Source organism: Phyllobates terribilis, unplaced genomic scaffold (assembly GCF_046119375.1).
Source record: "Phyllobates terribilis strain yellow unplaced genomic scaffold, ASM4611937v1 Scaffold_14__1_contigs__length_39327217, whole genome shotgun sequence".
Taxonomy (NCBI): Eukaryota; Metazoa; Chordata; class Amphibia; order Anura; family Dendrobatidae; genus Phyllobates; species Phyllobates terribilis.
Window position 1 is genome coordinate 32,765,603 of NW_027362774.1, and position 23,398 is coordinate 32,789,000.

Genomic DNA, 23,398 nt, shown 5'->3' on the forward strand with positions numbered 1-23,398 from the left:
GACTTCCAAAGGGTATAAGGCCATCTCCAAAGACCTTGGTATCCCAGTTTCAACAGTGCACAATGTTATTAAGAAGTTTGCCAAGCATGGAACCGTCAAGAACCTCCCTGGATGTGGGGCAAAGAGGAAATTGACAAGAGAGGTCTTCGAAGATAGGTGCAAATGGTGGAAAACACACCACGTCAAACATCCAAAGACCTGAAGGCCATCCTGGATCAGTCTCAGGTCATGGTTTCAACAAATACCATATGCCACACACTAAACCAAGCAGAGCTTTATGGGCAAAGGCCAAGGAAGAATCCATAGCTGAAGAAAAGACATTAAAAGGAACGACAGGTCGTTGCCAAAGAGTACTTTGACAAACCACAATCCTTCTGGGAAAATGTTCTGCGGATAGATGAAACATAAATAGAGCTTTTTGGCTATACAAAACAACAGTTTGTTTACAGAGGGCGCAATGAAGCTTATAAGGAAAAGAACACCTTACCAACAGTTAAGCATGGTGGAAGATCCTTAATGCTGTGGGGTTGCTTTGCTGCATCCGGTACTGGAGGCATTGACCGTATCACAGGAATCATGAAATCAGAGAATTATCAAGAGATTTTACAGCAAAAGCTCCTACCCAGTGTAAGAAAACTTGGTTTGAGTCGAAGATCATGAGTCCTCCAGCAAGACAATGACCCAAAGCACACATCCAAAAGTACACAGAAATTGTGGAAAAGAAAAACTGGACTGTTTTAAAATGGCCAGCAATGATTCCTGACGTCAATCTCATTGAAAATCTTTGGGGTGAGCGGAAATCTGCCATTGGGAAAAAGAACCTGCAAACATTAAAGAGCTTGAGGAAACTGCAAAGGAAGATGGGAGAAAACTCCAGAGAAGAGAAAGAAGCTTATAGATGGCTACAATAAACGTGTGAAGGCCGTCAGCAATTCCAAAGGGTGGGCAACCAAGTATTAATTAGGGGGGGCAACCAAATATTAATTAGGGGGCCTTTATTGCTGCACATGAGGTTTATTCTGTTTGTTCTTTGAAATTGCAACATAGAAGTTGAAAAATAATGTTTTATTGTTGTATTACTTTGGATCACTAATTAAAAAATCCTGAGGATATAACTTTGGTACATTTCCATTTATTTCTGAAGATAGTGTACAGTCTATGAAAAAAATGAAGGGGTGCCAATAATGGTGAGCAGACCAGAGGCCGAGGAACTGTTGTACCAAATTTACTTGTGCAAAACAAAGACTTCGTGGCAGAGGAGATCCTACATGGATGTGAAGAAAACCAAGCGACCAGCCCAGGCACCGGCCACCGCCAGGTCATTAAGGCAACAGGTGGAGTAGATCCATTATACCCACACAGTCCAGGCACCGGCCACCGCCAGGTCATTAAGGCAACAGGTGGAGTAGATCCATTATACCCACACAATCCAGGCACCGGCCACCGCCAGGTCATTAAGGCAACAGGTGGAGTAGATCCATTATACCCACACAGTCCAGGCACCGGCCACCGCCAGGTCATTAAGGCAACAGGTGGAGTAGATCCATTATACCCACACAGTCCAGGCACCGGCCACCGCCAGGTCATTAAGGCAACAGGTGGAGTAGATCCATTATACCCACACAGTCCAGGCACCGGCCACCGCCAGGTCATTAAGGCAACAGGTGGAGTAGATCCATTATACCCACACAGCCCAGGCACCGGCCACCGCCAGGTCATTAAGGCAACAGGTGGAGTAGATCTATTATACCCACACAGCCCAGGCACCGGCCACCGCCAGGTCATTAAGGCAACAGGTGGAGTAGATCCATTATACCCACACAGTCCAGGCACCGCCCACCGCCAGGTCATTAAGGCAACAGGTGGAGTAGATCCATTATACCCACACAGTCCAGGCACCGGCCACCGCCAGGTCATTAAGGCAACAGGTGGAGTAGATCCATTATACCCACACAGCCCAGGCACCGGCCACCGCCAGGTCATTAAGGCAACAGGTGGAGTAGATCCATTATACCCACACAGTCCAGGCACCGCCCACCGCCAGGTCATTAAGGCAACAGGTGGAGTAGATCTATTATACCCACACAGCCCAGGCACCGGCCACCGCCAGGTCATTAAGGCAACAGGTGGAGTAGATCCATTATACCCACACAGCCCAGGCACCGGCCACCGCCAGGTCATTAAGGCAACAGGTGGAGTAGATCCATTATACCCACACAGCCCAGGCACCGGCCACCGCCAGGTCATTAAGGCAACAGGTGGAGTAGATCCATTATACCCACACAGTCCAGGCACCGGCCACCGCCAGGTCATTAAGGCAACAGGTGGAGTAGATCCATTATACCCACATAGTCCAGGCACCGCCCACCGCCAGGTCATTAAGGCAACAGGTGGAGTAGATCCATTATACCCACACAGCCCAGGCACCGGCCACCGCCAGGTCATTAAGGCAACAGGTGGAGTAGATCCATTATACCCACACAGTCCAGGCACCGCCCACCGCCAGGTCATTCAGGCAACAGGTGGAGTAGATCCATTATACCCACACAGTCCAGGCACCGGCCACCGCCAGGTCATTAAGGCAACAGGTGGAGTAGATCCATTATACCCACACAATCCAGGCACCGGCCACCGCCAGGTCATTAAGGTAACAGGAGGAGTAGATCCATTATACCCACACAGTCCAGGCACCGCCCACCGCCAGGTCATTAAGGCAACAGGTGGAGTAGATCCATTATACCCACACAGTCCAGGCACCGCCCACCGCCAGGTCATTAAGGCAACAGGTGGGGTAGATCCATTATACCCACACAGTCCAGGCACCGCCCACCGCCAGGTCATTAAGGCAACAGGTGGAGTAGATCCATTATACCCACACAGTCCGGGCACCGGCCACCGCCAGGTCATTAAGGCAACAGGTGGAGTAGATCCATTATACCCACACAGTCCAGGCACCAGCCACCGCCAAGTCATTAAGGCAACAAGTGGAGTAGATCCATTATACCCACACAGTCCAGGCACCGGCCACCGCCAGGTCATTAAGGCAACAGGTGGAGTAGATCCATTATACCCACACAGTCCAGGCACCGGCCACCGCCAAGTCATTAAGGCAACAGGTGGAGTAGATCCATTATACCCACACAGTCCAGGCACCGGCCACCGCCAGGTCATTCAGGCAACAGGTGGAGTAGATCCATTATACCCACACAGTCCAGGCACCAGCCACCGCCAGGTCATTAAGGCAACAGGTGGAGTAGATCCATTATACCCACACAATCCAGGCACCGCCCACCGCCAGGTCATTAAGGCAACAGGTGGAGTAGATCCATTATACCCACACAGTCCAGGCACCGCCCACCGCCAGGTCATTAAGGCAACAGGTGGAGTAGATCCATTATACCCACACAGTCCAGGCACCGGCCACCGCCAGGTCATTCAGGCAACAGGTGGAGTAGATCCATTATACCCACACAGTCCAGGCACCGGCCACCGCCAGGTCATTAAGGCAACAGGTGGAGTAGATCCATTATACCCACACAGTCCAGGCACCGCCCACCGCCAGGTCATTAAGGCAACAGGTGGAGTAGATCCATTATACCCACACAGCCCAGGCACCAGCCACCGCCAGGTCATTAAGGCAACAGGTGGAGTAGATCCATTATACCCACACAGTCCAGGCACCGCCCACCGCCAGGTCATTAAGGCAACAGGTGGAGTAGATCCATTATACCCACACAGTCCAGGCACCGCCCACCGCCAGGTCATTAAGGCAACAGGTGGGGTAGTTCCATTATACCCACACAGTCCAGGCACCGCCCACCGCCAGGTCATTAAGGCAACAGGTGGAGTAGATCCATTATACCCACACAGTCCAGGCACCAGCCACCGCCAAGTCATTAAGGCAACAAGTGGAGTAGATCCATTATACCCACACAGTCCAGGCACCGGCCACCGCCAGGTCATTAAGGCAACAGGTGGAGTAGATCCATTATACCCACACAGTCCAGGCACCGGCCACCGCCAAGTCATTAAGGCAACAGGTGGAGTAGATCCATTATACCCACACAGCCCAGGCACCAGCCACCGCCAGGTCATTAAGGCAACAGGTGGAGTAGATCCATTATACCCACACAGTCCAGGCACCGGCCACCGCCAGGTCATTAAGGCAACAGGTGGAGTAGATCCATTATACCCACACAGCCCAGGCACCGGCCACCGCCAGGTCATTAAGGCAACAGGTGGAGTAGATCCATTATACCCACACAGTCCAGGCACCGGCCACCGCCAGGTCATTAAGGCAACAGGTGGAGTAGATCCATTATACCCACACAGTCTAGGCACCGGCCACCGCCAAGTCATTAAGGCAACAGGTGGAGTAGATCCATTATACCCACACAGTCCAGGCACCGGCCACCGCCAGGTCATTAAGGCAACAGGTGGAGTAGATCCATTATACCCACACAGTCTAGGCACTGGCTACCGCCAGGTCATTAAGGCAACAGGTGGAGTAGATCCATTATACTCACACAGTCCAGGCACCAGCCACCGCCAGGTCATTCAGGCAACAGGTGGAGTAGATCCATTATACCCCCACAGTCTAGGCACCGGCCACCGCCAGGTCATTAAGGCAACAGGTGGAGTAGATCCATTATACCCACACAGTCCAGGCACCGGCCACAGCCAAGTCATTAAGGCAACAGGTGGAGTAGATCCATTATACCCACACAGTCCAGGCACCAGCCACCGCCAGGTCATTCAGGCAACAGGTGGAGTAGATCCATTATACCCACACAGCCCAGGCACCGGCCACCGCCAGGTCATTCAGGCAACAGGTGGAGTAGATCCATTATACCCACACATTAGAGGCACCGGCCACCGCCAGGTCATTCAGGCAACAGGTGGAGTAGATCCATTATACCCACACAGCCCAGGCACCGGCCACCGCCAGGTCATTAAGGCAACAGGTGGAGTAGATCCATTATACCCACACAGTCCAGGCACCGGCCACCGCCAGATCATTAAGGCAACAGGTGGAGTAGATCCATTATACCCACACAGTCCAGGCACCGGCCACCGCCAGGTCATTAAAGCAACAGGTGGAGTAGATCCATTATACCCACACAGCCCAGGCACCGCCCACCGCCAGGTCATTAAGGCAACAGGTGGAGTAGATCCATTATACCCACACAGCCCAGGCACCAGCCACCGCCAGGTCATTAAGGCAACAGGTGGAGTAGATCCATTATACCCACACAGTCCAGGCACCGGCCACCGCCAGGTCATTAAGGCAACAGGTGGAGTAGATCCATTATACCCACACAGTCCAGGCACCGGCCACCGCCAGGTCATTAAGGCAACAGGTGGAGTAGATCCATTATACCCACACAGCCCAGGCACCGGCCACCGCCAGGTCATTCAGGCAACAGGTGGAGTAGATCCATTATACCCACACAGTGCAGGCACCGGGCACCGCCAGGTCATTAAGGCAACAGGTGGAGTAGATCCATTATACCCACACAGTCCAGGCACCAGTCACCACCAGGTCATTAAGGCAACAGGTGGAGTAGATCCATTATACCCACACAGTCCAGGCACCAGCCACCGCCAGGTCATTAAGGCAACAGGTGGAGTAGATCCATTATACCCACACAGTCTAGGCACCCGCCACCGCCAGGTCATTAAGGCAACAGGTGGAGTAGATCCATTATACCCACACAGTCTAGGCACCCGCCACCGCCAGGTCATTAAGGCAACAGGTGGAGTAGATCCATTATACCCACACAGTCCAGGCACCAGTCACCGCCAGGTCATTAAGGCAACAGGTGGAGTAGATCCATTATACCCACACAGTCCAGGCACCAGTCACCGCCAGGTCATTAAGGCAACAGGTGGAGTAGATCCATTATACCCACACAGTCCAGGCACCAGCCACCGCCAGGTCATTAAGGCAACAGGTGGAGTAGATCCATTATACCAACACAGTCTAGGCACCCGCCACCGCCAGGTTATTAAGGCAACAGATGGAGTAGATCCATTATACCCACACAGTCCAGGCACCGGCCACCGCCAGGTCATTAAGGCAACAGGTGGAGTAGATCCATTATACCCACACAGTCCAGGCACCAGTCACCGCCAGGTCATTAAGGCAACAGGTGGAGTAGATCCATTATACCCACACAGTCCAGGCACCAGCCACCGCCAGGTCATTAAGGCAACAGGTGGAGTAGATCCATTACACCCACACAATCCAGGCACCGGCCACCGCCAGGTCATTAAGGCAACAGGTGGAGTAGATCCATTATACCCACAGAGTACAGGCACCAGCCACCGCCAGGTCATTAAGGCAACAGGTGGAGTAGATCTATTATACCCACACAGCCCAGGCACCGGCCACCGCCAGGTCATTCAGGCAACAGGTGGAGTAGATCCACTATAGCCACATAGTCCAGGCACCGGCCACCGCCAGGTCATTAAGGCAACAGTTGGAGTAGATCCATTATACCCACACAGTCCAGGCACCGGCCACCGCCAGGTCATTAAGGCAACAGGTGGAGTAGATCCATTATACCCACACTGTCCAGGCACCGGCCACCGCCAGGTCATTAAGGCAACAGGTGGAGTAGATCCACTATACCCACATAGTCCAGGCACCGGCCACCGCCAGGTCATTAAGGCAACAGTTGGAGTAGATCCATTATACCCACACAGTCCAGGCACCGGCCACCGCCAGGTCATTAAGGCAACAGGTGGAGTAGATCCATTATACCCACACAGTCCAGGCACCGGCCACCGCCAGGTCATTAAGGCAACAGGTGGAGTAGATCCATTATACCCACACAGTCCAGGCACCGGCCACCGCCAGGTCATTAAGGCAACAGGTGGAGTAGATCCATTATACCCACACAGTCCAGGCACCGGCCACCGCCAGGTCATTAAGGCAACAGGTGGAGTAGATCCATTATACCCACATAGTCCAGGCACCGGCCACCGCCAGGTCATTAAGGCAACAGGTGGAGTAGATCCATTATACCCACACAGCCCAGGCACCGGCCACCGCCAGGTCATTAAGGCAACAGGTGGAGTAGATCCATTATACCCACATAGTCCAGGCACCGGCCACCGCCAGGTCATTAAGGCAACAGGTGGAGTAGATCCATTATACCCACACAGTCCAGGCACCGGCCACCGCCAGGTCATTAAAGCAACAGGTGGAGTAGATCCATTATACCCACACAGCCCAGGCACCGCCCACCGCCAGGTCATTAAGGCAACAGGTGGAGTAGATCCATTATACCCACACAGCCCAGGCACCAGCCACCGCCAGGTCATTAAGGCAACAGGTGGAGTAGATCCATTATACCCACACAGTCCAGGCACCGGCCACCGCCAGGTCATTAAGGCAACAGGTGGAGTAGATCCATTATACCCACACAGTCCAGGCACCGGCCACCGCCAGGTCATTAAGGCAACAGGTGGAGTAGATCCATTATACCCACACAGCCCAGGCACCGGCCACCGCCAGGTCATTCAGGCAACAGGTGGAGTAGATCCATTATACCCACACAGTGCAGGCACCGGGCACCGCCAGGTCATTAAGGCAACAGGTGGAGTAGATCCATTATACCCACACAGTCCAGGCACCAGTCACCACCAGGTCATTAAGGCAACAGGTGGAGTAGATCCATTATACCCACACAGTCCAGGCACCAGCCACCGCCAGGTCATTAAGGCAACAGGTGGAGTAGATCCATTATACCCACACAGTCTAGGCACCCGCCACCGCCAGGTCATTAAGGCAACAGGTGGAGTAGATCCATTATACCCACACAGTCTAGGCACCCGCCACCGCCAGGTCATTAAGGCAACAGGTGGAGTAGATCCATTATACCCACACAGTCCAGGCACCAGTCACCGCCAGGTCATTAAGGCAACAGGTGGAGTAGATCCATTATACCCACACAGTCCAGGCACCAGTCACCGCCAGGTCATTAAGGCAACAGGTGGAGTAGATCCATTATACCCACACAGTCCAGGCACCAGCCACCGCCAGGTCATTAAGGCAACAGGTGGAGTAGATCCATTATACCCACACAGTCTAGGCACCCGCCACCGCCAGGTTATTAAGGCAACAGATGGAGTAGATCCATTATACCCACACAGTCCAGGCACCAGTCACCGCCAGGTCATTAAGGCAACAGGTGGAGTAGTTCCATTATACCCACACAGTCCAGGCACCAGCCACCGCCAGGTCATTAAGGCAACAGGTGGAGTAGATCCATTACACCCACACAGTCCAGGCACCAGTCACCGCCAGGTCATTAAGGCAACAGGTGGAGTAGTTCCATTATACCCACACAATCCAGGCACCGGCCACCGCCAGGTCATTAAGGCAACAGGTGGAGTAGATCCATTATACCCACAGAGTACAGGCACCAGCCACCGCCAGGTCATTAAGGCAACAGGTGGAGTAGATCTATTATACCCACACAGCCCAGGCACCGGCCACCGCCAGGTCATTCAGGCAACAGGTGGAGTAGATCCACTATAGCCACATAGTCCAGGCACCGGCCACCGCCAGGTCATTAAGGCAACAGTTGGAGTAGATCCATTATACCCACACAGTCCAGGCACCGGCCACCGCCAGGTCATTAAGGCAACAGGTGGAGTAGATCCATTATACCCACACTGTCCAGGCACCGGCCACCGCCAGGTCATTAAGGCAACAGGTGGAGTAGATCCACTATACCCACATAGTCCAGGCACCGGCCACCGCCAGGTCATTAAGGCAACAGTTGGAGTAGATCCATTATACCCACACAGTCCAGGCACCGGCCACCGCCAGGTCATTAAGGCAACAGGTGGAGTAGATCCATTATACCCACACAGTCCAGGCACCGGCCACCGCCAGGTCATTAAGGCAACAGGTGGAGTAGATCCATTATACCCACACAGTCCAGGCACCGGCCACCGCCAGGTCATTAAGGCAACAGGTGGAGTAGATCCATTATACCCACACAGTCCAGGCACCGGCCACCGCCAGGTCATTAAGGCAACAGGTGGAGTAGATCCATTATACCCACATAGTCCAGGCACCGGCCACCGCCAGGTCATTAAGGCAACAGGTGGAGTAGATCCATTATACCCACACAGCCCAGGCACCGGCCACCGCCAGGTCATTAAGGCAACAGGTGGAGTAGATCCATTATACCCACATAGTCCAGGCACCGGCCACCGCCAGGTCATTAAGGCAACAGGTGGAGTAGATCCACTATACCCACATAGCCCAGGCACCGGCCACCGCCAGGTCATTAAGGCAACAGGTGGAGTAGATCCATTATACCCACACAGTCAAGGCACCGGCCACCGCCAGGTCATTAAGGCAACAGGTGGAGTAGATCCATTATACCCACACAGTCCAGGCACCGGCCACCGCCAGGTCATTCAGGCAACAGGTGGAGTAGATCCATTATACCCACACAGCCCAGGCACCGGCCACCGCCAGGTCATTAAGGCAACAGGTGGAGTAGATCCATTATACCCACACAGTCCAGGCACCGGCCACCGCCAGGTCATTAAGGCAACAGGTGGAGTAGATCCAATGTCACCTAATGCAAATGTTATACCAGGTTACCACTTGAGGGGTCCTGTAAAGGCGGAATGCACCCCTGTACAGCTCGCTCACATCCCGTCCACGTAGGAGATTTTCCAGTACAGAGGCAGCAATTCTTATCCAGCTAATTCTTATATACTACTTCTGGGAGTAAGACGACTGTGGCACAATTTCCTCCCAGGATGATGGTGGGGAGCATAATGTCCGGTAGCCGGACCCCTCTGGTTTCTAGGTGCTCTAACAGCTCAAGGTTACATTGTTGGATGTGGAAACAGTGGTATGGACATTTCTCCAATGTCCCAGGAGCAGTTTTTCCACACGACACCCCCAGGCCATATGCTCCTCGCACTACTGTGAGCGCCTGCGTGACCTAAACCTGCTCCCATGGCTGCAGGTCTCCGGGCTTGTCTCCATTGAGCACATCGGGGACGTCATTGGTCGGTGATTACACAGGAGCTGCCGGCAGCGTCTCCGGACTTGTCTCCATTGAGCACATCGGGGACATCATTGGTCGGTGATTACACAGGAGCTGCCGGCAGCGTCTCCGGACTTGTCTCCATTGAGCACATCGGGGACGTCATTGGTCGGTGATTACACAGGAGCTGCCGGCAGCGTCTCCGGATTTGTCTCCATTGAGCACATCGGGAACGTCATTAGTCAGTGATTACACAGGAGCTGCAGGACACTTGGTAATCAGTGCCAGCACACGTAACCTCATATCATTTCTGACTTTTTGGACGTACAGTAGTGTTTAAAATAATAGCAGTCCATGATTAATCTGGTTAGTCATGTTTCTGGTATAGATTCTATCACCACATGTCAGACAATTCACCAGTCGGTGCAGTAGATTGTAAGAAACCCCCAGACTCCGCATTCATCATCTGCAGGTTTCTGACTCTGTGTATGTGAATAATTAATTGTACGGGGAGTGTTCACAATAATATCAGTGTGGAGGTCAATCAGTGAGGTCAATCATTCTGTGAAGAAACAGGGGTGAATCAGGTGGTCCTTATATGAGGGTGAAGCAGCACATGTTGGACATTCATTTCTCCTTGAAAGCCTGAGAAATATGGGTCGTTCAAGACATTGTTCAGAAGAACAGTGGACTTTGATACTTTGATTAAAAAGTTGATTGGAGAAGGTAAAACTTATAAAGAAGTGCCGACAATGATCGGCTGTTCAGCTAAAATGATCTCCAATGCTTTACAATGTAAAGCAAAACCAGAGAGACGTGGAAGAAAACGGGAGACTACCATCAGAATGGATGGAAGAATAGACAGAATGGCAAAGGCTCAGCCAACGATCAGCTCCAGGATGATCACAGACAGTCTCCAGTTACCTGTGAGGACTGTGACAGTTTGAAGACGCCTGTGTGAAGCTAATCTCTTAGAAAGAAGTCCCCGCAAAGTCCCACTGTTAAAAAAAAAGACATGTATTAACATGTACTCAAACTCTGCATTCAGCCACAGTACACCCTGCAGACAGTGAAGCATGGTGGTGAAGCATCATGATATGAGCATGTTTCTCTTACTATGGTGCCGGACCAATTTACCGCATACCAGGGATCATGGACCAGTTTGCAGATATTAAAATACTTGAAGAGGTCATGTTGCCTTACGCTGAAGAGGATATGCCCTTATATGGCTGTTTCAACAAGACAATGACCCTAAACATACCAGTAAATGAGCAAAATCTTGGTTCAAGTCCAACATAATTGAGCTTATGGAGTGGCCAGCCCGATCCCTGGACCTTAATTCGATAGATCACTTGTGGTGTGACATCAAAAATGCCGTTTCAGAGGCAAAGCCAACAAATGCCAAACAATTGTGGGATGTAGTGAAAGCCTCCTGGGCTGGAATAACAGGTGACAGGGGCCAGAAGATGGTTGACTCTATGCAACGTAGATGTGAAGCAGCTCTAAAAAACTGTGGGTAACAACTAAATATTAGGTTAGTGATTCACAGGAATGCGAAATCCTCAAAAAAAGTAAGAGCGAACATTGTGATTGTGAGTTTGTAAAGACAAACGCAGACATTGATATTCTTTAGAACAGAACAATGGTCATTTTTTGTTATTTTCTGTAAAGTCGTTACAAATTATCTACATTTCTCTTCATGTTGTGAATTAGAAAACAGCGAGCGATGTCCCCAATGCTGGAAATAACAACTAGGAGGAAGGTTCTGTGATAGCTCGTGATTGTGAACACACTGCTATTATTTTGAACACTACTGTAGATGTTTTTACATTGGTGGAGCTCAATGGTGGACACAGAGAAGGGACCCTGAGCGAGAACAGTAATGGGCCCTTTGCAGTCGGTTAGTTCTGTCTATGACAACCTGCTGCTGCTTTGGAGATGGATGTGGCCCCTCAGCTCTTGGGCCCCTGTGTGGCTGGACAGATTGCACTAATGATATGTCCGCCCCTGGTGGCGCTATAGGATGATTCCCAGGCCTCCAATATGTCGCTGGCTGCAGAGGAGCTGGGCGCATAAATCTCAGCCATTTACTTGCAGGTGAGCCCGTATTTTACGAGTCGTCATCATCCATCCATCTATCCTCAGCCATAAGTGCCGCCACTCACCAAACCAGACAGTTTTCCATCTCACAGACAGCGGCGTTCCGCAACTTGTTCTCCAGGCTCTCGCCCAGCGCCGCCGCCAGCTGCACATTTTCCATCAGCATCTGTCACAAGAGGGACGATTGTATACACAATCACTATGCGAAACACTGGGTGTAAGGGCGGTACGTGTGCAGGAGGGAGGCGGCGGGTGTAAGGGCGGTACGTGTGCAGGAGGGAGGCAGAGGGTGTAAGGGCGGTACATGTGCAGGAGAGAGGCGGAGGGTGTAAGGGCGGTACGTGTGCAGGAGGGAGGCGGAAGGTGTAAGGGCGGTACGTGTGCAGGAGAGAGGCGGAGGGTGTAAGGGCGGTACGTGTGCAGGAGGGAGGCGGAAGGTTTAAGGGCGGTACGTGTGCAGGAGGGAGGCAGAGGGTGTAAGGGCGGTACGTGTACAGGAGGGAGGCGGAGGGTGTAAGGGCGGTACGTGTGCAGGAGAGAGGCAGAGGGTGTAAGGGCGGTACGTGTACAGGAGGGAGGCGGAGGGTGTAAGGGCGGTACGTGTGCAGGAGGGAGGCGGAAGGTGTAAGGGCGGTACGTGTGCAGGAGAGAGGCGGAGGGTGTAAGGGCGGTACGTGTACAGGAGGGAGGCGGAGGGTGTAAGGGCGGTACGTGTGCAGGAGGGAGGCGGAGGGTGTAAGGGCGGTACGTGTGCAGGAGGGAGGCGGCAGGTGTAAGGGCGGTACGTGTGCAGGAGGGAGGCGGCGGGTGTAAGGGCGGTACGTGTGCAGGAGGGAGGCAGAGGGTGTAAGGGCGGTACGTGTGCAGGAGAGAGGCAGAGGGTGTAAGGGCGGTACGTGTGCAGGAGAGAGGCGGAGGGTGTAAGGGCGGTACGTGTGCAGGAGGGAGGCAGAGGGTGTAAGGGCGGTACGTGTGCAGGAGGGAGGCAGAGGGTGTAAGGGCGGTACGTGTGCAGGAGAGAGGCGGAGGGTGTAAGGGCGGTACGTGTGCAGGAGAGAGGCAGAGGGTGTAAGGGCGGTACGTGTACAGGAGGGAGGCGGAGGGTGTAAGGGCGGTACGTGTGCAGGTGGGAGGCGGAGGGTGTAAGGGCGGTACGTGTACAGGAGGGAGGCGGAGGGTGTAAGGGCGGTACGTGTACAGGAGGGAGGCGGAGGGTGTAAGGGCGGTACGTGTACAGGAGGGAGGCGGTGAGTATAGCGGTGGTATGTGTACAGGAGGGAGGCAGAGGGTATAACTGTGGTACGTGTACAGGAGGGAGGCGGAGGGTATAACTGTGGTACGTGTACAGGAGGGAGGCTGAGGGTATAACTGTGGTACGTGTACAGGAGGGAGGCGGAGGGTATAACTGTGGTATGTGTACAGGAGGGAGGCGGAGGGTATAACTGTGGTACGTGTACAGGAGGGAGGCGGCGGGTATAACTGTGGTATGTGTACAGGAGGGAGGCGGAGGGTATAACTGTGGTATGTGTACAGGAGGGAGGCGGAGGGTATAGCGGTGGTATGTGTACAGGAGGGAGGCGGAGGGTATAACTGTGGTATGTGTACAGGAGGGAGGCGGAGGGTATAACTGTGGTACGTGTACAGGAGGGAGGCGGAGGGTATAACTGTGGTATGTGTACAGGAGGGAGGAGGAGGGTATAACGGTGGTATGTGTACAGGAGGGAGGCGGAGGGTATAACGGTGGTATGTGTACAGGAGGGAGGCGGCGGGTATAACTGTGGTATGTGTACAGGAGGGTGGCGGAGGGTATAGCGGTGGTATGTGTACAGGAGGGAGGCGGAGGGTATAGCGGTGGTATGTGTACAGGAGGGAGGTGGAGGGTATAGCGGTGGTATGTGTACAGGAACAAGAGACATGCAACAAGGAGAAGTGGTATGTATAAATAGACAGGGAGCATTTAAATATAAAATATCATAATTTTTATTAATTAGAAAATGGACTGGACACAACATAGAAGATTAAAAACATTTAAAAGAGCATTGTGCTTCAATAAATACCACAACAATATCACATATCAATATGTGCCCACCATGGCCACAGATAAGACCTCCTATCGCAAAAAAACCACCACCAATAGATGTCTGGAAACATAGAGTGCACCTGGCTATGTATGTAAGCCCATACTGGCCCCTATAGTCCTGAGGATAGAACTATAGATAATAGCAGCTTATCCTAAAATTCTAAATTGTTAAGTTGAACCCACAGGAAAGGGGAACTTCAAAAGGATGAATATATAAGCAGAGGGGACGCGAGTCCCTGAATCAAAAAATAAACAATTCCCACCACATCTCTCCCCTGATGAAGCCACAATGCTAGTGGCGATACGCGTGGGGTAATGGTCTCTTATTGACCTACCTATCTCTTGCACATTGAGACAGCTCTATTCCTAACCCACAGGTTGTATCTTGGGAATTGTTTATTTTTTGATTCAGGGACTCGCGTCCCCTCTGCTTATATATTCATCCTTTTGAAGTTCCCCTTTCCTGTGGGTTCAACTTAACAATTTAGAATTTTAGGATAAGCTGCTATTATCTATAGTTCTATCCTCAGGACTATAGGGGCCAGTATGGGCTTACATACATAGCCAGGTGCACTCTATGTTTCCAGACATCTATTGGTGGTGTTTTTTTTGCGATAGGAGGTCTTATCTGTGGCCATGGTGGGCACATATTGATATGTGATATTGTTGTGGTATTTATTGAAGCACAATGCTCTTTTAAATGTTTTTAATCTTCTATGTTGTGTCCAGTCCATTTTCTAATTAATAAAAATTATGATATTTTATATTTAAATGCTCCCTGTCTATTTATACATACCACTTCTCCTTGTTGCATGTCTCTTGTTCCAATTTGGGTATGTGACGGGTTGAGCAAGTAGCATTTACAAAACCATTGGTGCCCTCCTCTTGTGTGTTTCTTCGGGTATGTGTACAGGAGGGAGGCGGCGGGTATAACTCTGGTACGTACCATCCCGATTGGGTTCACCTTGTGGCGGAGGGTATAACTGTGGTAGGTACCATCCCTAGGATTACACCTTGTGGCGGAGGGTATAACTGTGGTAGGTACCATCCCTAGGCGTACACCTTTTGGCGGTGGGTATAACTGTGGCAGTGGGTATAACTGTGGTAGGTGCCGTCCCTAGGGGTTCACCTTGTGGCGGAGGGTATAACTGTGGTAGGTACCATCCCTAGGGGTTCACTTTGTGGCGGTGGGTATAACTGTGGTAGGTACCATCCCTAGGCGTACACCTTTTGGCGGTGGGTATAACTGTGGCAGTGGGTATAACTGTGGTAGGTACCATCCCTAGGGGTTCACTTTGTGGCGGTGGGTAAAACTGTGGTAGGTACCATCCCTAGGGGGTTCACCTTTTGGCGGTGGAATGGCTTTATGCTTTTTTTCTAAGCCCCCCTACATTATTACATGCACTGTCACTATTAGTACAGGGGATTTGCTCCTCCGGCTCTCTGTGGCCCCATCAGTACGCCTCCTGGAATGCTTGATGCCCCAATTCTCACCTGCATGACGACGTGCTGGAAGCCGGACAGATAGAAGCCGTCCTGGTCCTTCTCGGGCTCCTGCTCCCTCATCCAGTCAGAAGCCTCCACCTCCAATGCCTTGTGTATCCACTGACTGAGGGAGGCCTGAAGTACGGGAAACAGAGATGTGTGAACATGGGCAGCCAGAGAGGGCACACCTGCTGCGTGCAGACATGGCTGCCAGGGCATCTGTAGATGACACCACAAATTAAGATATAATGGCTCACCCGAATACACCGCGTGTAACGGATTAGCTGCTCCTCCAACATGTCCGGAGGAATGGGGGATCCCAGCTCTGAAACATCAATCTCTGAGGAGAAGTTGGGATGTCCCATCATCTCTGCACTGAAATTGTGGGGAGCAAAGAGGTTAAACTGCAGAAAGTGCACTACATAAGAACTGGCATGTTCTGACGGACCGACCATACCTGGGATAGATGATTGTCACCCAATGGAGGACATGATACAGGGCCGGGTGAGGAAGGTCATGGCTGAGGATCTCACGGAGATAACGAGCTATGCCATGATGGCACATGAAGGCCACACCGCGAGCCAGGTCATAGTGCGGTGGGACACAAGGCATCAGGACAGAGACCACGCTCTGCAGCTCCTCCACCACTCCACCCTGCAGAGCCTTTAGACGCTTGGCCAGATCAGCTGAGCTGAGATCTTCCCACAGCAGCTCCGGTGCCATGACTCGCTCACAAACACCTTTCTCCAAAGCTTTTAAGAAGAGTGCTCTCCAGTGTTTGGGGCGCCCCGGGGGCCTCCAGAGCTGCTGCATGGGACCCCTTGTCTCCTCTGCATCCAGGAATTCTTCTCGTTCAATAATACGAATGGCAGAAACTAAAAGAGAAGGGTCCGAGCGGGCGACTCCTAGTGCAGATTGGGCCAGAGAGGACAGCATGGCCCTCAGCTCCTCGCTCACACCCTGCACACCTGCAAAAAACTGCTGCACTAAATCTGCTCCTTCAGCATCGGGCTGGACATCTGTGGCGTCTGGCAAAGGCCCGGCCTTCTGTAACCTGTATAGGATGCCATCCCTGAGGCTTTCCAGGTCCCGGAGGGTGACGTGAGCCTCAAGAAGATGCTGCTTCTCAATCAGATCTCGAGTCTGAGCAATCATGTTCGGCACTAGATGGACACAGGGAGCAATCAGCGTAACAAAGGCTTAATATTTAGAAAAGGCGTCAACCTCAATCGTCTCCCCAAATCCCTCAGCCCCATGAGGCCACCAAGGTGGAGTGGTGCACTTACCAGCATAGATGTACGGCAGGCTCTGTATCACCACCGACAGCTGGACGTGCTCCATCACCAGCTGGCGGATGGGTTGTAGCTTTGTGAGGGGGCAATCGCCCTCCCGCCAGATGTCCTGCACCTCACATAGGGCCTGCTGGACATGACGAACATCTGAGAGCGCCACATGGAGCTGAGCTAAGCCATGGCCCACACCTTCTAGGTACGACTGCAGCGCAGACTAGAAGCACATGATGGATAGAAGATATTATTATTACTGCTGGGTGGGAGAGCGAGGCGGCTGCAGCTGCTGGGAGATGTGTGCAGCGGATAGAAATTACACACATTGCATCCACTCTAGACATATATTCAGTGTACAGGTATGTGCAAAGTAACAGCAGTGTGTTTAAAACTAGTGAGAAAAGCTGGTTCCGCATGAATCGCAGTCCCCCTCCCTCCGCGCGGCCGGAATCGCAGCCCTCCCCCTCCGTACGCGCGGCCTGAATCGCAGCCCTCCCCCTCCCTCCGCGCGGCCGGAATCGCAGCCCTCCCCCTCCGTACGCGCGGCATGAATCGCAGCCCTCTCCGTACGCGCGGCATGAAGACCCGGGGTCTTCTGTGGGTGTAACACTACTCCGACAACACAGGGTGAGAGTAAAACAGCGTGGCAATACTTTACTGACCCACAAAGCGGACAATAAACAGATAGAACAGTCCCAGAAAATACCCAAGATGGTGCAACATTACACAGTCTCATCACTCCGCTGGCCAGCCAGGAATAGAGCAGCTGCGACTTTGGGACTTCCAGGGCCGACTACCTCAACCAGTGGCCCCCCGCTTCTGGCGGACCCCACAGAGAGAAGGTAGCGGCAAGCTTAGGAAGCTAGCAGTCCATCGAGGTACAAGGCCAGGAGACCTGAAGGTCCCACCCTGACTTTCTCCAAACATATCCATGGATCCAGGTGACCAGATGGTCCCAACCTGACCTCTGAGCGTATCCAAGGGTTTCAGGTTACCGGAGGGTCCCACCTGGCAACCATAAAACAACATATCCATGGGACCAGGTGACCTCATTGTCCCAACCTGGTTTGCCCAAATGTATCCATGGGTTCTCTGATGGTCAATGGAGCAGATCTGTATCCCCTCAGCTGCGGCCGGGGCCCCCTAAGCTGATATCCTGTAGTTTCATCTGTATCCCTCTTGATGGAGCTGTGTGTCCTGGCTGCTGTCCTGAAGAGTCTCCCTGATTCAGAAGCCTATGCCCCTTAAATAGTTCACCAGTGTCCTTTCAAGCACACATCCACAGGTCAAGGATAAGGGAGGATGATAATCCACAGAGTATCCACAGCTCATCCCCCAATGTTGACTGGCAAACACCCTACAATGGTATTTAACATATCTAACAAACATCCATTGGTCTAAGCTCCTGAGTCGCTGTCTTGCAAACATAGCAATATAATAAACTGTAGGAGCGAATATAAGAGGCAAATAACAGCTATTCATCAATTACCAAATATCAACTCAAGTGTTAACATTCAGACAATACGCCAGTCTCCTGACCACCTGAAAATAGACGTCTGGATAAGCAAGATAAATTCTGTCGTCACAATGACACTATAAATCGCAATCCTCTCCGTACACACGGTACAATCACAGTCAGTCACCTCCATACACAGTATAAGCGCAGTCACCTCCATACACGGTATAAGCGCAGTCACCTCCATACACGGTATAAGCGCAGTCACCTCCATACACGGTATAAGCGCAGTCACCTCCATACACGGTATAAGCGCAGTCACCTCCATACACGGTATAAGAGCAGTCACCTCCATACACGGTATAAGAGCAGTCACCTCCATACACGGTATAAAAGCAGTCACCTCCATACACGGTATAAGCGCAGTCACCTCCATACACGGTATAAGCGCAGTGACCTCCATACACGGTATAAGCGCAGCCACCTCCATACACGGTATAAGCGCAGTCACCTCCATACACGGTATAAGCGCAGCCACCTCCATACACGGTATAAGCGCAGTCACCTCCATACACGGTATAAGCGCAGTGACCTCCATACACGGTATAAGCGCAGCCACCTCCATACACGGTATAAGCGCAGTCACCTCCATACACGGTATAAGAGCAGTCACCTCCATACACGGTATAAGAGCAGTCACCTCCATACACGGTATAAGCGCAGTCACCTCCATACACGGTATAAGCGCAGTCACCTCCATACACGGTATAAGCGCAGTCACCTCCATACACGGTATAAGCGCAGTCACCTCCATACACGGTATAAGCGCAGTGACCTCCATACACGGTATAAGCGCAGCCACCTCCATACACGGTATAAGCGCAGTCACCTCCATACACGGTATAAGAGCAGTCACCTCCATACACGGTATAAGTGCAGTGACCTCCATACACGGTATAAGAGCAGTCACCTCCATACACGATATAAGCGCAGTCACCTCCATACACGGTATAAGCGCAGTCACCTCCATACACGGTATAAGCGCAGTCACCTCCATACACGGTATAAGCGCAGTCACCTCCATACACGATATAAGCGCAGTCACCTCCATACACGGTATAAGCGCAGTCACCTCCATACACGGTATAAGCGCAGTCACCTCCATACACGGTATAAGCGCAGTCACCTCCATACACGGTATAAGCGCAGTCACCTCCATACACGGTATAAGCGCAGTCACCTCCATACACGGTATAAGCGCAGTCACCTCCATACACGGTATAAGCGCAGTCACCTTCATACACGGTATAAGCGCAGTCACCTCCATACACGGTATAAGCGCAGTCACCTCCATACACGGTATAAGCGCAGCCACCTCCATACACGGTATAAGCGCAGCCACCTCCATACACGGTATAAGCGCAGTCACCTCCATACACGGTATAAGCGCAGTCACCTCCATACACGGTATAAGCGCAGTCACCTCCATACACGGTATAAGCGCAGTCACCTCCATACACGGTATAAGCGCAGTCACCTCCATACACGGTATAAGCGCAGTCACCTCCATACACGGTATAAGCGCAGTCACCTTCATACACGGTATAAGCGCAGTCACCTCCATACACGGTATAAGCGCAGTCACCTCCATACACGGTATAAGCGCAGTCACCTCCATACACGGTATAAGCGCAGTCACCTTCATACACGGTATAAGCGCAGTCACCTCCATACACGGTATAAGCGCAGTCACCTCCATACACGGTATAAGAGCAGTCACCTCCATACACGGTATAAGCGCAGTCACCTCCATACACGGTATAAGCGCAGTCACCTCCATACACGGTATAAGCGCAGTCACCTCCATACACGGTATAAGCGCAGTGATCTCCATACACGATATAAGCGCAGTCACCTCCATACACGGTATAAGCGCAGTCACCTCCATACACGGTATAAGCGCAGTCACCTCCATACACGGTATAAGCGCAGTCACCTCCATACACGGTATAAGCGCAGTCACCTCCATACACGGTATAAGCGCAGTCACCTCCATACACGGTATAAGCGCAGTCACCTCCATACACGGTATAAGCGCAGTCACCTCCATACACGGTATAAGCGCAGTCACCTCCATACACGGTATAAGCGCAGTCACCTCCATACACGGTATAAGCGCAGTCACCTCCATACACGGTATAAGCGCAGTCACCTCCATACACGGTATAAGCGCAGTCACCTCCATACACGGTATAAGCGCAGTCACCTCCATACACGGTATAAGAGCAGTCACCTCCATACACGGTATAAGAGCAGTCACCTCCATACACGGTATAAGAGCAGTCACCTCCATACACGGTATAAGCGCAGTCATCTCCATACACGGTATAAGCGCAGTCACCTCCATACACGGTATAAGCGCAGTCACCTCCATACACGGTATAAGCGCAGTCACCTCCATACACGGTATAAGCGCAGTCACCTCCATACACGGTATAAGCGCAGCCACCTCCATACACGGTATAAGCGCAGTCACCTCCATACACGGTATAAGCGCAGTCACCTCCATACACGGTATAAGCGCAGCCACCTCCATACACGGTATAAGCGCAGTCACCTCCATACACGGTATAAGCGCAGTCACCTCCATACACGGTATAAGCGCAGTCACCTCCATACACGGTATAAGCGCAGTCACCTCCATACACGGTATAAGCGCAGTCACCTCCATACACGGTATAAGCGCAGTCACCTCCATACACGGTATAAGCGCAGTCACCTCCATACACGGTATAAGAGCAGTCACCTCCATACACGGTATAAGAGCAGTCACCTCCATACACGGTATAAGCGCAGTCACCTCCATACACGGTATAAGCGCAGTCACCTCCATACACGGTATAAGCGCAGTCACCTCCATACACGGTATAAGCGCAGTCACCTCCATACACGGTATAAGCGCAGTCACCTCCATACACGGTATAAGCGCAGTCACCTCCATACACGGTATAAGCGCAGTCACCTCCATACACGGTATAAGAGCAGTCACCTCCATACACGGTATAAGCGCAGTCACCTCCATACACGGTATAAGAGTAGTCACCTCCATACACGGTATAAGAGCAGTCACCTCCATACACGGTATAAGCGCAGTCACCTCCATACACGGTATAAGCGCAGCCACCTCCATACACGGTATAAGCGCAGTCACCTCCATACACGGTATAAGCGCAGTCACCTCCATACACGGTATAAGAGCAGTCACCTCCATACACGGTATAAGAGCAGTCACCTCCATACACGGTATAAGCGCAGTCACCTCCATACACGGTATAAGCGCAGTCACCTCCATACACGGTATAAGCGCAGTCACCTCCATACACGGTATAAGCGCAGTCACCTCCATACACGGTATAAGAGCAGTCACCTCCATACACGGTATAAGAGCAGTCACCTCCATACACGGTATAAGCGCAGTCACCTCCATACACGGTATAAGCGCAGTCACCTCCATACACGGTATAAGCGCAGCCACCTCCATACACGGTATAAGCGCAGTCACCTCCATACACGGTATAAGCGCAGTCACCTCCATACACGGTATAAGCGCAGTCACCTCCATACACGGTATAAGCGCAGTCACCTCCATACACGGTATAAGCGCAGTCACCTCCATACACGGTATAAGCGCAGTCACCTCCATACACGGTATAAGCGCAGTCACCTCCATACACGGTATAAGCGCAGTCACCTCCATACACGGTATAAGAGCAGTCACCTCCATACACGGTATAAGCGCAGTCACCTCCATACACGGTATAAGAGCAGTCACCTCCATACACGGTATAAGCGCAGTCACCTCCATACACGGTATAAGCGCAGTCACCTCCATACACGGTATAAGCGCAGTCACCTCCATACACGGTATAAGCGCAGTCACCTCCATACACGGTATAAGCGCAGTCACCTCCATACACGGTATAAGAGCAGTCACCTCCATACACGGTATAAGAGCAGTCACCTCCATACACGGTATAAGCGCAGTCACCTCCATACACGGTATAAGCGCAGTCACCTCCATACACGGTATAAGCGCAGTCACCTCCATACACGGTATAAGCGCAGTCACCTCCATACACGGTATAAGCGCAGTCACCTCCATACACGGTATAAGCGCAGTCACCTCCAAACACGGTATAAGCGCAGTCACCTCCATACACGGTATAAGCGCAGTCACCTCCATACACGGTATAAGCGCAGTCACCTCCATACACGGTATAAGAGCAGTCACCTCCATACACGGTATAAGAGCAGTCACCTCCATACACGGTATAAGAGCAGTCACCTCCATACACGGTATAAGAGCAGTCACCTCCATACACGGTATAAGCGCAGTCACCTCCATACACGGTATAAGCGCAGTCACCTCCATACACGGTATAAGAGCAGTCACCTCCATACACGGTATAAGCGCAGTCACCTCCATACACGGTATAAGCGCAGTCACCTCCATACACGGTATAAGCGCAGTCACCTCCATACACGGTATAAGCGCAGTCACCTCCATACACGGTATAAGCGCAGTCACCTCCATACACGGTATAAGCGCAGTCACCTTCATACACGGTATAAGCGCAGTCACCTCCATACACGGTATAAGCGCAGTCACCTCCATACACGTATAAGCGCAGCCACCTCCATACACGGTATAAGCGCAGTCACCTCCATACACGGTATAAGCGCAGTCACCTCCATACACGGTATAAGCGCAGTCACCTCCATACACGGTATAAGCGCAGTCACCTCCATACACGGTATAAGAGCAGTCACCTCCATACACGGTATAAGCGCAGTCACCTCCATACACGGTATAAGCGCAGTCACCTCCATACACGGTATAAGCGCAGTCACCTCCATACACGGTATAAGCGCAGTCACCTTCATACACGGTATAAGCGCAGTCACC

General features: G+C 52.0%; 1 protein-coding gene across 2 annotated transcripts in view; it reads right to left on the minus strand.

Annotated features, from left to right (window-relative positions):
* EXOC3L1 (exocyst complex component 3 like 1) overlaps positions 1-23,398 on the minus strand; it is a 137,298-nt gene that overhangs the window by 47,593 nt on the left and 66,307 nt on the right. For both annotated transcript variants that reach the window (XM_073659875.1, XM_073659876.1), the window contains exons 3-7: positions 16,977-17,196; positions 16,148-16,853; positions 15,948-16,065; positions 15,700-15,825; positions 12,191-12,291 (exon numbers count right to left, since the gene is read on the minus strand). In XM_073659875.1, the coding sequence (XP_073515976.1) occupies positions 12,191-12,291; positions 15,700-15,825; positions 15,948-16,065; positions 16,148-16,853; positions 16,977-17,196 (1,271 nt within the window). The remainder of the gene's footprint in view (positions 1-12,190; positions 12,292-15,699; positions 15,826-15,947; positions 16,066-16,147; positions 16,854-16,976; positions 17,197-23,398) is intronic.